The sequence below is a fragment of the Aegilops tauschii genome, chromosome 5 (assembly GCF_002575655.3).
Source record: "Aegilops tauschii subsp. strangulata cultivar AL8/78 chromosome 5, Aet v6.0, whole genome shotgun sequence".
Lineage (NCBI taxonomy): Eukaryota > Viridiplantae > Streptophyta > Magnoliopsida > Poales > Poaceae > Aegilops > Aegilops tauschii.
Genome location: NC_053039.3, coordinates 573,357,876 through 573,374,911, shown reverse-complemented (window position 1 = coordinate 573,374,911; position 17,036 = coordinate 573,357,876). Strand labels below are relative to the sequence as shown.

Here is a 17,036-nt window from a genome sequence, read left to right as displayed (position 1 = left end):
TATGGCGGAAGGAGCACATCAAGCTTCCGAACTGGACGCCTCCGCCTCCGCCTCCTCCTCGTCCTCCGGCAAGTCAGGGCACTATGTCTCCTCCTCCTCCGGCGAATGATCAGGGCACTCCGCCTCCTTCTCCGGCTGCTCCGGTGCATGGGGGCGGCACTCTGCCTCCTTCTACGCCTGCTCTGGCGCGTCCGAGCAGCCCGCCTTCTCCTCCACCTCGTCATCAACGATGGAAGACAGAAGCCGCTGCTCCGCCTTCTCCGGCGCGTCGGAGCACTCCGCCTCCTTCTACTACTCGTCAGCTGCAACGGAAGAGAGATGTCGCCGCTCCGGCGTCCAGCAGTATAGCCAGAGGCGGGAGGCAATATAGATTCGGTCCATCTCTCAAGCCTCTAGAGAAGTTACCATACGAGATGACCGAGGAGCAAAACGCGAAGATCTGTAAAGCCCAAGTGAAGGACTTTTTTGCAAAGAAAAATCCACCTCCGAAGAAGCCGATAGATCTGGTGAAAGCGAAGCGGACTATCGATGCCCTGAAGCGACCACCACCGTCTCCGCCGCAAACCAACTATGAGCGCATTATTGAAAGGACATATAAGAAAGTGGAGCGGTCGGGAAGTACTTGCAGTCATCGAATGTTAGCAGAATGAAGAAGTGGAAAAAAATCCCCAGCTCGATGAACAAGCGAACCAATCCTGTCCCCCGCTCAAGGTGTCTAGCGATATCGTCGCTAATCATCCGGGGATGGTGCCCGGTACCAATCCTGCATATTACCTGCCCGATGATGCACAGTTTGATACAATGGAGGTGAACGAATTCAAATACCGGTATGGGAAGCCTCTCGTCAAACCTGGTCATCCTCCTCTAACAACAATGATGCAAAGATTGCATGAGTGGTACATGGACACCTGCAGCGAGTCTGGGAAGGATACTTTGACGCTGAGAATTAAAGAGGAGCACCACCTCGTTGGAATTGATCTGTTGTCTGTTCCATTTGAGGAGTTCTTCCAGTTTCACAATCAAAAGGCCATCGATAAAATAATTGTCACTTGCTACTGTCTGTAAGTACTACTTCTGTAAGTAAGTCTCTATATATAGATCAGCTCTTTCATTGCATGTATATATAATTATCCTCACTATATTATGCAGATTGAAGATCGTCGAATGCAGAAAAGCACAAATCTATGATATTGGGTTCAGTAACACAAATCTCATAGATGAATGGACGTTTAAATATAATGCCACAGAAACCGAGGCCAACTTGCTACAATCGTTGCTTCAAAATCAAAGCAAAGAGAAAATACTTTCCTTACAACTTCAAGTGAGTGTTACTGTCTTGTGCATATTCGGTTTCCCTTATTACTCGAGGTTATAGTAACGTAATTGATGAGTTATGCATGCGTGTGCAGCTTCCACTTTATTCTGCTGGAGATTAAGCTTGAGCTGGGAGTAGTAACCGTCTTAGACTCAAGACGAAAAGATCCCCAGGAGTATGCGAACATGACTGAAATGCTCCAGAAGTAAGTTCAATCAATCATTATCGCACCATATCGGCAACTTTGTTCATTTCCTGATATGAAGTAATTATTTTCTTTGTCTCGCAGGGTTTGTAAAGAGTTCACCGCAAAAGATCCGGGACTGCCGGGGGAGCTTCGATTTACACACCTGAAAGTAAGTACTACTAGCTAGTTCCGCACATCACCCATTGATTCTAGCCAGTTTCATCAATACCATTTAGCATGCTTGCTTATCAGTTTGATTGACCTCTATTTCTCGTAAAGTGCTTGTGGCAGGAAGCTGGGAATGATTACTGTGGATACTATGTTTACGAGTTCATCTACAACGCGACGTCCTCTAAGCGGGGCTACTCTAAAAAACAACATGAAGTGCGTAAGCAATAATATTCACAATTTTATTTTATTACCATCATTTGTGTTGAGTTTCATTCATATATATGTATTGAACCCATTCTTCAAATTAGATGTGGCACATGTTTATGAACTCCTACCAGAAGATCGCATACGAGCAATTAAAGAGGAATTGGCGGGATTCTTTCTTGACCATGTCATAAATAAAGCCAGAGAATACCATGTGGAATTTGACATTAGATGTTAGGGAATTGTAAGAGACCTTATATTGTAAGAGACCTTATATTGTATATATTGTTATAAGAAAACTTGTTGTTCGACAAATCTCTCGGAGAAGGAGAGGTCGATCACTTCTCTCTGTATATGTTCATGACTATCTTGTGTACTTAATGGTTTCCTTCATTTTCTAATTACTAGCTAGCGTGTCGAGTCCTCTCTATACGTATAGTATGTAGCATCGACCAAGCACGGAGATAGGAGAGGACACTTCTCTCTATTAGCTAGCTAACACAATATATGAAACCCCTAAATTAACCCTACAAAACCCCCAAAACCCCCATACCCCACCCCCCTTTCAAAAAATACAAAAACCCCAGCCTCTGAACTGCTGACGCGTGGATGCTTTTTGGTCCCAGTTGGTGCTACCAACCAGGACAAAAGGCCCCCCTGCCTGGGCAAGCCGCAGTGTCCAGATGGAGCCCCATCTGTCTCGGTTCGTAGGCGAACCGGGACTAAAGGTATTGGGCTTTAGTCCCGACCCTTTAGTCCTGGTTCCAGAACCGGGACAAATGGGCCTCTGGAACCGGGACAAATGGGACTTTTTCTACTAGTGCATATACGTGCGCATTCATATTATGGGCACCAAAGGACATGCAACTCAAACCAATCATGATCACCAATTAACCCATAGGGTAAAAAGAAACAACTCAGACATAATAGCGATGAGACAAATCATTGGATAATAATTATAGCATCAAAAACCATGTTCAAGTAGGTGATATGTCCATTTTGCATCATGTTTTCCTGCTATTATTTATAAAAAAAATTCTCGATTTATAAAGCAATTCGAATGCCTTTTCTCTCTTATTTTGCAAGTTTCACTTGAAGAGGGAGATTGCCGACAGCTAGAATTCTGGACCTGAAAAAGCTACAACATAGATAGATATTCTCCTGAGCTCCAAATGACCTGAAAATTTATAGAGAATTATTTTGGAATTGATAAAAATACTGGAAGAAGAATCATCGGGAGGGGCCCACTAGTGAGCCAGAAGCTCAGGTGGTGCCCCCTAGGTCATGCCAGGTGAGCTCGTGGCTCCACCACAGGCCTCTGTGGCCCCCTTCTCCTACAAGATCCTATTTTCTCTAGAAAAAAATAGAAAAATAATTTCGGGATGAAGCACCATCATCTTGAGGTGGAACCTCGGCAGGAGCCCTTTTGCTCTCCAGCGGAGCGATTCCGCCAGGGATACTACCCCTCGGGAGGGGAAATCGAAGCCATCAACATCACCAACAATCCTCTCATCGTGGGAGGACCAATCTTCATCAAAATCTTCCCCAACACCATATCGTCTCAAACCCTAGTTCATCTGTTGTATTCAATCTTTGTCCCTATACCTCATATTGGTACCTATGGGTTGCTACTAGTGTTGATTACATGTTGTAGTTGATGCTAGTTGGTTCATTTGGTGGAAGATTATATGTTCAGATTCTTAAGCATATTCAATACACCTCTGATCTTGAACATGAATATGATTTATGAGTAGTTACTTTTGTTCTTGAGGACATGGGAGAAGTCTTGTTATAAGTAATCATGTGAAGTTGGTATTCATTCGATATTTTGATGATATGTATGTTGTACTTCCTTTAGAGGTGTCATGTGAACGTCGACTACATGACACTTCACCATATTTCACTACTAGGAAAAAGCCTAGCAGTAGCGCGGGCGCCCTTGCTACTGCTACGGCGCTACAACTAACTTTTATCAGTAGCGTGGGTAAGACTGCGCTACTATTATCCATAGGTAGCAGTGGCGTGTGTTAGGTAATATCGCTACTGCTAATAGCTGCAACGCCTCAATAACAAGCTTGCTACTGCTAAGGACACGCTGCTGCTACACACATACCCCACGCTACTGTCATTATTTTTTGATTTTTTTCTGCAGCATATTTCCTTTGTATTTGTACAGGTTTTATACAGTAGTCTCATCATATGATTTTATGATTGTGATGGGTTATTATATCAGTGCGTGAAAGAGATGTGTATTAGGTTCAAGTGGAGGCAACATGGTGCAAATCGAAAGTACTACTAATCCAAACTTGGTCACTTTGATCAAACAACTCAGCATCATCATTATCATAATAGCAAGTCATACTCATCATCATCATAGTCATCTAATAACTCATCATTATAGCAGATCACTCATCAGCATAATAAAAACTCCTCCTCACATGATCATGAGTACTAGCTAGCTAGGACCTGTTATCCTCTCTAAGGTAAAACAACATAAAACAGGATAGCCCCTGACTCTCCATTATGGAGAATGGAGATTATCATATCTCCAATTTGTGGGCATCACACCATGTTGCCTCCAAGTAGCTCGCTGTGATTATTCATAACTTTTTTCCATTCTTTGATTGTGAGGTCTTCATCTCTTTTAGAAATCGTGTATGCACAGCGGAGAACCATAGACGGACTTGGTTGTAAGCTCATAATATCAATGTAACCTTTCGTATGCATCATATGAGGCACAAAATCCTTTGGGATTTTCTGTTGAGAGCATAATAATAATGTAGTAAGCATATTTTATCTTTAATTAGAAGAATGTATGTTCAAGATGCACTAGTGTCATAATAGTAAATATTTTACCATGCCATTTCCATGGATGTTGTCGTAGTTCAACACGTGGACTAGTGGCATGTATTGACCATAATGTGGAGGAATTTCATAATTGTTATTGAAAGTCTCAACATCAATAATAAATGAGACAAGATGATCTTTATCCTCGAAAGTTAGTCCAGAGCCATCAGTCTAGTAGGTTTTGTCTACTATCTTTCGCACATTTCTTGAAGAATGGAAATAAGTTGTCAATAGAAATAAGCCGTCAATATTTTTTTTAATAAACAAGGTAAATTACTTAACAAATTTATTTGTCAAACTCCCAAAGATGTAGAATTGGAAGCATGTCCACATCCACCCAAATGTCGATATTGTCGTCAATTTCATCTTCGGGACGAATATCGAAGGTTATTTTCATATCCTCCTTAAATTCATAGGACTTGCAAAGTCCTCTCCAAGTTGAGCAACCAAAATGCGAGCTATTTGGTAAATTAAATAGCTTAACCAAAAAAGTTAAATCACACTTTCTCCTCAGGTGAGCTCTCTTCATTTCTGTTCTCTCCCTATCTTCGAAACCTAGCTTTTCCAAGACATACGGTCTTGCATGACATGGGATGAACTATTCGAATTGTAAAAAAAAATGGAAATTACACGTTGAAGCCAAAAATCACAAGTCTGGCTTAATTACGCAAAAATACTTGTCGTCAAAAACGTCGAAAGTCTCCTTCAGCATGATGGTGAAGCACCTACCATTTTGTAGATGAGGCATCCTGTCGCACATACCCCGTGCATCTTCGCAGTAGTCGCACTCAGGGATCATATCGTCGTTAGACATATCCTGTGTTCATAAGTCAAAGATTATAAATCGACGACAAACAATAGGAACTCAACACACAAATAATTAATATTCATCACGGGTTGATTGTTTGTTTGTCGAGACTTTTGTTGAAAACTCCTATCTCACGTGGTGTATATGGTGGGCACTCCATCTCTGATATATTTGACCATCGGTGATGGTCTCTCCTCCCTTCGTCCCTGAGTGCATTACACCAAAATGTCTAGCACACGGGAATGAAGGAGAAGTGACCCCCACGACAACAATCGGGATTCTTCCTCTCTGACATTTGCGACCGTTGGTGGTGGTAGCTAGCTCCTCCTTTCATTCCAAAGTGCATTAGACAAAAATGTCTAGCACCTTGGAATGAAGAAAAGCTACCCCCACTACAACAGTCGGAATTCTCCGTCCTCTCTCATATATGGTGGACACTCCCTCACTGATTTTTCGACCGTCGGTGATGGTCGCTCTTCTCTTCCTTCCCATGCATTACCGAAAGGTCTATCGTGGGAAGGAAGAGGAAGAGCGACCCCCACAACAACAGTCGAAATTCTTCTTCTCTCATATATGGTGGACACTCTCCCTCGCTATTTTTTTGACTGTCATGTAAGGAGCCCCGACAGACTTAAAGTCAACCCGAAATGTCGCTTAACTCTCTTTATGGCAAATCCAAGGCACTTGATATTTACTAAATTCTAGCACAAGTCATGCTAAAATGCAGGAAAAATCTGGCATGATCTTTGCTGAAAAGGACATATCAAACGCCTGAAATTTGCCAGAACGAAAATGAATCAACATTCTGATAAAACATAGGCCACTCGGATTTTCCCTGTGATACAAAGATGACATACACATAAAATGATGTTTAAAATTGAAATTCTATCCGTATCAATTATTATTTAGAAAAACTAGCTTCACATTGCCACAACTACTCTTCTACTACTACTACATCTAGAACCTGAACATTTCATTTAGACATGAAGCATAACTAAAGACACTAGTTATACTCTATTTAACACCAAGGAGAAGACAAGGAGGAGGTGGACATTTAGTTACCGACTCAGGTGTAGAGGAGTAGAGGAAGCTCTGACGACGATCACTCCAGCAGGGAGATGCGACACTGCAAAGCCTGCATATTCCATCGAGTGAAAATTTTAGATCATCAACTCTCGTATAGCATTCTTTGATGAAAAAGTGATAATGACATAAAAATAATTAAATTTTCCAATACATTTCTATATTGAAAAGAAAATTTATATACCTAAAGTTTCTTACTAAAAATTCATATTACTAAATTTGATACCTAAAAATTTGTCATATAGCATTCCAATACATTTCTATAATTGAAAATTTTTTATACCTAAAAATTTATATTACTAATTTTTTTAGGAAAATTTTCTATTACTGAAAATTTCTATCTACATTCTAGACCAAAATTCTACCTATCTATTCTATTCAAAATACCTAAATTCTACAATCATCAAATTCTACCATTGTACCTATGTACCACTACCATTAAAAAACCTACATTCTACAATCAAATTCTACCATTCTACCTATCTAGCACTAACATTCTACCTATTTAGTGGAAGAACAAAGGGTGGGAGGAAGAACAGAGGAAGAACAGAGGGTGGGAGGGAGGGATGGAGGGAAGGAGGGAGAGAAGGATGGAGAGAGGAGGGACGGAGGGAAGAATAGGGGTGGGAGGGAGGGAAGGTGGGATGGAAGAATAGGGGGTGGGAGGGAGGGTCGGAGGGAGGGAGGGTGGGAGGGAAGAACATAGGGTGGGAGAAAGGGAGGGAGGGTCGGAGGGAGGGAGGGTGGGAGGGAAGAACATAGGGTGGGAGAAAGGGAGGGAGGGTTGGAGGGAGGGATGGGGCTGAGGGAGGAGGGAGAGCTACCACGGGAGGGAGGGAGGGTCGGCGACAATGGGCAATGGCAGACTGGCGATGGCATAGGAGGTGGACGGCGGCGGCAAGCACTACAAAAAAAAGACATCCGTGACATTTTGGGCCGAACGAAAAAATTAATGTCATACTTATGACAATTCTATGATGATAATTGTGACAAAACACGGTATCATCATAGATGTGGTGGGTTCCTACTTCTATGACAAAAAATCATGACAGGAAATGGGTTTCGTCCTGGGCGGGCCGGAGACGCAGCTGCATGGCATTCTTTGGGCCGTCCATGACGGAAAAAATAGTGGTAGAAGCGAGGGCGAGGAAAATATCGGGGTGGTCCCTTTACGGTGGGTGGTCGGGGCCGAGCGTTGCACGTTTCTCTCGTACACGCACACGCGTAGGTGTGAGGCGTTGGGCTCTAACTGAACCTGAGCAAGGCGTTGGGCTCTAACTGAACCCGAGCGATTGCACTGCAGGCTACGCGTTACTGAACCCGAGCGATCGATCGATGGCTGTTAACTGAACCCGATCGAGTGATTCCTTCGCTACTGCTGCTAACTGAAGCCGATCGATGCTGCCTCTGGATGAACAATGAGCGTTGCTGGGGGGTTGGATGAACAGTTCCCGGTGGGGGTGGATGAACAGGACCCTGTGGTGTTGCCTCTGGATGAACAGGACCCCGACCAATCGAGCCGGTTGGGGCCGGATGAACAGGACCCCGTGGAGGGCTGAATGAACAGGACCACCCCATGGAGGGCTGGAAGAACAGGAGACGGTGGAGGGCTGGATGAACAGTAGCCCGTGGAGGGGAGGTTGAACAGGATCCCGTGGAGAGGGCTGGTTGAACAGTAGCCGGTGGAGTAGCACGCGGTGGAGGCTGGATGAACAGGAGCCCGTGGATGAACAGACGTAGGTGGAGGCTGGAGGAGGTCGACGGTGGATGAACAGTAGCCCGTGGAGGCTGGAAGGGGTCGACGGTGAAGATGAACAGTATCCCGTGGAGTCCCGTTTTGCGGTACGCAACACCCCTTCGGATGAACAGGACCCCCGTTTCGACCGTAGCGCTCCAACACAAGTCCGTTTCCTCCATTTTGCGGTACGCCACACCCCTCCCGATCAACAGGACCCCCCTTTCGACCGTAGGAGGTCAGTTTCCTCAGTTTTGCGGTACGCCAGACCCCTCCCGATGAACAGGATCCTGTTTCGAACATGGCCGGTTGAACACAAGGCCGTTTCCTCCGTTCTGCGGTATGCCTGGCCTCGTTTCCATCGGTTGTTCCGTCCAACACGGTTGGCTCCCACGCGTTCCGTTGCCTCCCGATGAACATGATGCATTCTGTTGCCTCCCCATGAACACGAGGACGACGCAGTTTCTCCGTTCCGACCCAGTCATGTACCCGAGCCCTGGCCGTATGTACGCGTGAGTGGGTCCCAGCAGTCAGGGGGGCGAATCAATTTTTTTGCCTGGACGCACTTCCTAGCGTGCAAAGATGTAGCTGGTAGGTCCCAGCATTCAGGGGGGAAACGTTTTTTTTCACGAAATATGGTGCCCCGTCCGGTGGGTCCCCGCTGTCCAGTGCAGGAATAATTATTTTCCGCGTAATAAGGAGGCACTTCCTTGCGGCTACCGTGGACCCAGCTGTCAGCCTCTCCACATACAATACTCTTCCGATGGAAGTCGGTCGTTGACCACATTGACCACGCCGCGCCGAGAGCACCAAGGCGGTGGATGACGGCGAGGCCTAGAAAGGGGACGACACGGAGCCAGGGAAGACGCGACAGTGGATGCCCACACGGAGAGGAGTACGAGCGTTCACTGGTTCGGCTGCGGTGCGAGGCTGCCGTCGCCGCAGAATAACAGTGGGTGTGGGTGAGTAGAGGGATGGCCTGGCCAGCGGTGGGAGTAGTAGGGGGAGGTGAGGCCTCCGCGGAATCACAGCCGTCCACGGGAGGCAGGAGCCTCCGTCCCGACCGGCGCTGCTTTGGGCGGCTGGAGCAAGAAGACCAGAGGTTGAAGAAGCACTACGACCGTTGGATAGACATCGTATGGTCACTGGAGCTAGAATCGTTCATATTGACTAAGATGACAAAGCATTCCGTCCCCGTCAACTTAGTAGGCCCACAAGTCAGCCTCCCACCAAGGTGGGTCCCAACTAGCATGGGGAGTATTCATTTTTTCGTGCCCAATAAAGAGGCTCTTCCGGCGGGTCCGAGCTGACAGCGGGGGGAACGTTTTTTCGTGAAATACGGTGGCCCGTCCGGTGGGTCCCAGTAGTCAGGGGGAAACATTTTTTTCGCCAAATATGGTGGCCCGTCCGGTGGGTCCCGGCTGTTAGGTGGAGGAATAATTATTTTCCGCGTAATAAGGAGGCACTTCCTTGCGGCTGCCGTGGACCCAGCTATCAGCCTCTCCACGACAGTACTCTTCCAATGGAAGTTGTTCCTTGACCACGTTGACCACGCCGCGCCGAGAGCACCAAGGCGATGGACGGCGGAGAGGCCTAGTAAGGGGACGACGCGGAGCCGGGGAAGACGCGGCAGTGATGCCGACGCGGAGAGGAGTACGAGGGTTCACTGGTTCGGCTGCGGTGTGAGGCTGCCGTCGCTACAGAATAACAGAGGGTGTGGGTGAGTAGAGGGATGCCCTGGCCAGCGGTGGGAGTAGTAGGGGGGCGGTGAGGCCTGCACGGGAGGCGGGAGCAGGCGGTCCTGCCAGCACTGGATTTGACGGCTGGAGCTAGAAGATCAGAGATTGAAGAAACACGACGGCCTTTGGATTGACATCCAACGGTTACGTCTGCTAGAATCGTTTGTTGACGTATATAATAACTAAAAAAATCTTGCATACGCGTCAACTTAATAGGCCCATAAGTCAGACCATTCTCTCTTTTTTTAGTAATTTATATATAGCTCATTGCGACTTCTTATGCAATTTATTGCAGTCTGTTTTTTGGTTGGCCAGTGCCAATTTCGCATATTTCTGTGGGTTCCAAACTATTTTTAATACCGAAATGTCGAGCCAGATTTAAAGTACTTTCAAGATATATTAAAATTAGGTTAATGCCCACTAAATAGGAATCTGAAAATGTGAAAAAATTCAGAAATTATAAAGTAATTGCCAATTTGTCATCTGTTTTTATATTTACAACCCATTTCATATTACTTTCAAGATTTGCAGGCATCTTGAAAGAGTTGCTGCCCATCAGGGCGTAGAAAAATAAATAGGCCTGGATTGGGTATTCTTCAGAAAAAATAAACTGGGCTCATTTACACAAAGAAAAAATAGCTGGGCTGGTCACATGGTGAACATAAAATATAAGGCTGGGCTAGATGGGCCACAACCCAGTTCAAACCCTGCACCGGCTCAACAATAACAAAAAAATACTACTCGAGCAGCTACGTCCCAGGTGTCAGCCGATCTTGTGTTGTTCTCTTGCCTATTGACTATATACGCTCACAATGTCGTGGGTCCCAGATGTCAGGAAAACACTAGGAGGAAGCATTTTATTTTTCCATACGCTGACATGGTGGGCCCGTACTGTCATCCTCTCCACGTACTTCTGCCGATTCCTATTGTTTGTTGACCATGTTGACAACGCGAGAGGGCGGCGCCGCGGCGAGCGCACCAAAGCGCACGGAGGACGACGGAGAGGCCTCAGACGTCGGCGTTAACAATTTAGGAGACGGTGGGGCGGTGATGCGTGCGCTGAGGCGCAGCCAGCCGTGGGAGGCGGATGCAAGCGGCCCCGCCGCCGCTAGTTTGGTTTTGGCGGCTGGAGGAAGACATGACTGAAGAAACGCGACAGACTGTAAAAGCAGCAGGAGTACTTAACAACCTTAACTGCAACCAGCAGGGGCACTTAACAACCATAGCTGAAAGCAGTATGAGTACTTATGCAGGTTCAACCGTACAAAGCACGCCTTAAATAGTGCTACTTTGCCTACAGTTAACCAAGGATGAGGCCGCCAAGCCCCAGGACAAGGCCCAGGCGCCACCCCACGCATCCACAACCTTCTGAAAGCGGCCTCATCTCGCAATGTGGTCAATAAACAGGATATTCGCTTTGGAGCCATGGAAAAGTAGGAACATAATCTTCTGTCCTATTCTCCAAGATGGACGGGCCTTCATTATTTGAGACCACCCATGAATAAGTATCTTTTCACCTCCAAGGGGAATGGAGTAGGTCGACATAAACATCATGCTGTGACCAAGCGCAAGTCTGACCCGACCATGGTCAGGCATCTGTAGGAACAATAGAACTGGGCAGTTTCTGTTTCAAGAAGGTCACGGGTGTAAAACTGCGTATAAGCAATAGTTTATGAACAACATATATAACAGAAAACAGCTCGTACCATAAGTTTCTCGACACAGTTGGACCTGTTCAACGAGTGCAGCAGTGGCACACATATCCCACGTGGCCTTCCACCATTGAAACGCCCCACAAGGACCTCAAGACGATCAATAAAGTGTAGACACTTGTGGATGTTGTCCCAGTCAACTTCAGTGCCATTAGTAACAGTCGAGTTGTTACAAAATAACAAACGAGCAGCCTACTTAACTCTGAAAAAACCTACACGTGCCACGAATTATAAGAAAATATTAGTTAGAAGTAGCATCTTCGTGAGAGATTCGTTTCTAGACAGAATAGGTGGATAAAGAAGTAATCGAGGCAACAAGCAAGAACCAGATACAAAACTAACGTGGATGAACAATTGGAACGACGTCGGGGTGGAAGATCGTAGTGAAGATGAGACCAGGTTCTTCTATTTCCATCAACATTCGTGCGCCAACTTTCAGTCCGTAACACTTGAGAAAGCTTATCCAAGTTCGGCCATAAAAAAAGCAGCGATCTTCTTGGTTCATGAACCCAACTCGGAACTTATATCCATGGCTTGTCTTCACTGTGACCATTAAACTGGTGTCTTCAGTTATGGCAAGTCTGAGCATCTTGAGTACATGTGTTCTAGCAGAGCAAATAATGCACTGCAGGACAAATAATATGAGAACACAATGTATTCCCTATCCAAATCTAGAAATAACTTCCTCCTTCACGACAGTGTTGACCATCGTACTGGTAGTACCTTTTACCCAAATATAGAAATCCAAATTTCCAAATTAGTCGACAACATGTTCAAAAAAACCCCACCCTCCCGGATAGAAAAGAGGACTCTAGGAATATACTGTGCGTGTTTTAAAATCCTGTGTTAGGATGAGAAGGAACAAGTGTGGCGTCCCGCCGAGGGCGCAGAAACCTGTAGGGTCCTCGCACTTTGGGCACTGCAAATGAAACACACTAGATTCAGTAGAAATAAAAATGCATCAACGGTAGCGGCTGCCATCCTAGGATTACCCGTGACCAAAGGACTTGGATTTATCGGGGATGGATGAAGAAATCGTACCTGGTTCTCCATGAGAAAACCCTATGCAATCGCCGAGAGGGGGTTTTCCCTGAACAGGCAGGCGAGGGAGAAGGGGATTCAGGCCCAGTAAAATATTGCCGCTTCGTCCGTCCAGCTTACTGCTAAAGCAAGAAAGGGGGGTTTGAGATTTGACGGCTCATTGGCCATTACTGTGGCGCTACGACCGGGGTGTCTCTACCGTGCAGTTGTGCGCTCTAATTTGTGCATATGGCACGTGGACCCCGTTGCCGGATGCCCCAGATATCAGCGAAAGGAAGTAGAAAGATAGGAGTAACTAGTTACACAAAAATATATTTTTGACAGAGAGATACTCCCTCTGTAAAGAAATATACAAATCTTTTATATCATAAGTTTATACATAAGAAAAATCAAGGGGAATATATATAATTATAAAAAACAGAGTTGTTTTTAACACAGTATAGACGAGTTGGTGATGATGGTGTGCCTCCCATCCTGCAATATAGGCCGTCCGATTTATATCTTACGGATAGGAAGGAAACTGGCAATTTTGCAAAAAGGTACCCACACACCTCTCCACATTTGCAAATAAGGCCTTCCCTCGTTCATCCTTTTCTCTCACAAGATAAAATACTCATACAAATGCATCTTGATGTTACGTGCAACGCACGGGCATTATGGGGGTTCAGCTAAGAATATAATACTCAGACAGGCTCACGGTTCTGGACTTTGCGCCGCAGGCCCACCCTGCATGTTTGGGGGCCCATGTGTTCTACCTCAGCGCTTTTCACATTGCAAGTGATCGGTACGGCTCTGGTTTTAGATGCTGTCGCAAGGCGAATACACAAGTGAATAAAGCACAGCAGTTGTTGGAATGAAATCGAACGACAGTTCCTAACCAGCAATGAGAGTTGCAATTCTATCAACTATATACCATGTGCTAAATAATACTGTCATATTACTTATACACACAGGACACTTGTTTCACCATGGCAGATTATTACATCAAAATCTCTTGTAGGATAGATCAGTTCGGCAGTTGCGTGCTGCTACTGAAGAATTTCAAAGTTGATTTGGACCAGCTCTCCTTGCCGAGAAAGTTCGATTTTGAGATCATCCCCTACCGCAAGATATGATTTAGATTTGAACCTTGACCATCCTTTAGCATCAATCATCATGCGACCATCCTTTGTACTTACGGTAAATTGAGCAGGTTTCATTCACACCAAGGCTGCGCATGGTAAGAGAAACTTGGCCGCTGTCGCCCGGATTGTTGAACGACTCCCTCGTTGCACTAGGAATTCTCTGTTTGCAAACAAGAAGACATACCCAAACAGTTAGATCAACACAATGAATCATGCGAAATAACATGGAAAGAAAAAAGAACGAAACACTTGGGCGGCCAATGCTTACCAAGAAGGTGGACATGTCAGTTTTTGTAAGGACTTTGGTATATGACGTGCGAACTGCAGCCCAGTCTGTTGCCGGTGCAACTGCTCGTTAGGTTGCCGCTGCACGGGCCAGAGCAGATGAAAGTGCAAGTGTTGGTGCAGGTGTCGAAGCCGCTGCTGCTGCCGGAGATGGTGCTCCTTGTAGAGCTGGTGCCGGTGTCAGAGCAGGTGCCGGTGTCGATGCCCGATCCTCCGGTAGATCAGCCTGATCCACTGACGCGGTCAGTACCCAATCCTCAGCTGGATCAGACTGAGTTGGTGCCCCTGTCAGTGCTAGAGCAACTTCCGGTGCTCGATCCGTTACTTAAGGTGGTACCGATGTGCGAGACAGCGGCAATCGTGTCTGGTCTACTATGATCAGCTTTCTAACTTGACTTGGCTTCGTGACCGTTTTTTCTTCATTTATCTTAAACGCGAGAAGGACTAATTGTGGCATTTTTGTTAAACCAAACTGCGGTTAATCATAGGGATTCAGCTTGTACTCAGACAACAGACTGATCCAATTTTTTCCAGTAATATAAGTGATGGAGAGTGCCTTCGTTACTGACACGACATAAGAAGTGAAACCTGCAAAAATAGCCATCGTAGAGCAAACCAAATGGTTTATTCTGTGATTAATACTACTTCCTAGCCGTCCGGTTAGAGAGCCAGCGAGCCGGAGCAATAGAGTGTGTGGAAGTGTGACGTAGGGCGTGTGTATAAATTGACTTTTAATTTGTGGGAGGTGGGTCTTGTCGCTGCAAAACATATCAACCAGGGAAGTCATTTATCAATAATATAAATTGTTATGTTGTGATCCAAATTCAAGTATAAAGAGAAAGGCTAACTTCTAACGAGCGAGCGGAGCGAGGACCGTCGTCGGTAGGCTTGGGCCGAAGTGGTACAGATCAGTTTTGATCTAGATCACCTGTGTTATATATATCCTTTGTAAGCCACCACACGGGATAAGTTGATCAGTTGTAATCCCCGGCATTTGTAACCTCCCCCGACATAGTGAAGATTTGCTGGCTGGCGCCCGTGGTTTTTCCCCCTTCATGTTGGAGGGGTTGTCCACGTTAAATCTCGTGTCCCCTGATTGATTTTCGTTCTTCGCCGTGTTGATTTGCCTGTCGTATCTCTAAGATAAGTTATAGAATATAAATGATAAATGACAAATTGAGATTGGTGCCATTTACCTGGAACAAGCAGGTTTGGCTCTTTATTCAAACCCAACAAGTATGTACAAAGAAAATAAGGTTACCTATAGGCCAAATATTTGTTGTATAAATTCTATCAAAAAATCAACTATTCCTAAGTTTGACCAAATATATGGAAACAACTATTAACAACTATAATAATTGAATAAGTACATTATGAAAATATATCTAATGGTGCATATACTGATATTGATTTGTTATTATTTATCTTCATGTTTTTGTATATTTGCTTGGTCAAACTTAGAAATCATTGACTTTTTGAGTCGGTTTATATGCCATCTTTGACATTCTGTTCTCAAAATCAATAATCTATTTCATAATTCAACAAGGCATTGTTTATATTCAAATATTGGTCAGTTCATGAGTTGTTTCATTATGCAATCGGCTCTAACCACGGGATGATGACATTCTAAAATAGTACGTGCATCATTTTATAAAAACAATTACCCAAATATTTAAGACAATATTTTTTATTAACATTCTCAATGTTTGAACTAAGACATGTCCAAAACGTCTAAACTGCAGGGGTAATTAACTAAAGAACCAAAACACAATCATTCTACACACATATATACAATTAAACATATTTGTATGTATTCATGTCTCCCTTTTGGCTGGTGAATTACTGAATTGTGTGGCTATCTATTTCTAGCTGTTGATTTCTTTATCTGGGTAGTTGCACATTTTGCCTTAGCTAATAGCTGTGAAATTGTGCATCTGTCACCTGCACACGACCACACCAAATTAAATTTAAACACAGAACTTGTCTTTTTTTTTGCGGTAACGCACACAAAAGGACAGTTTGCAGCTTAAGGATTATGCTGTGTAATTAACTTAATCCACTTAGAAATCAATTCTTAAGTAAAGGGGAAAAAATAACGCATACGTGTTAATAAGTATACAATGACGATGGAATATTTTTGGTGCATGCATGCAGGGGTTACTACAGATGCAGCAGCTCCAAGGGGTGCCTAGCCCGGAAGCAGGTGGAGCGCAGCCGCAGCGACCCCAACATGCTGGTTATCACCTACACGGCGGAGCACAACCACCCATGGCCAATGCAGCGCAACGTTCTTGCTGGATACGCTCGTGCTCACACGCACGCCGCTGCCAAGAAGCAGCAGAAGATCAGCAGCAGTAGCTCCGCTGATAATGCCGCGAGCTCGTCCTCCATCAACAGTTTCCACGTCGAGCAGATCAATCCGATCTGCGGCGACCAGCTGCCCGTCAGTTGCAAGATGCCGGATAGCACGGCCACTGCCGGAGATGGTGGTGGCCTGTTGTTTGAAGGCATCCAGCCTGACGAGGTCTTTGCAGAGCTGGAGGAGTTGGAGACTCATAATAATCCCGTGATGACAAGTGCAAACGTCTACGGATCCAGGGGGGTAAGTAGTAACTACGAGTGGCACAAATTCTAATCACGATGCTTCTAGCTAATCAATCGATCAGGGCGGCTGTGATACATATATGCATGCTCGACTAAGAAGATCATACATATCTTAAAACGCATGTTTTTTTCCTTTATTTGTACAACAGGATAACTAATATATTTGTTTCCGCCAATATAT

General features: G+C 45.1%; 1 protein-coding gene across 1 annotated transcript; it reads left to right on the top strand.

Moving 5' to 3' along the window:
- Window positions 1-744: 744 nt before the first annotated feature.
- Window positions 745-17,013, top strand: LOC109732277 (probable WRKY transcription factor 14). Its single transcript, XM_073499556.1, has 3 exons — window positions 745-896; window positions 16,406-16,853; window positions 17,005-17,013. The coding sequence occupies exons 1-3, from the start codon at window positions 745-747 to the stop codon at window positions 17,011-17,013; spliced, it is 609 nt and encodes a 202-aa protein (XP_073355657.1).
- Window positions 17,014-17,036: the final 23 nt, after the last annotated feature.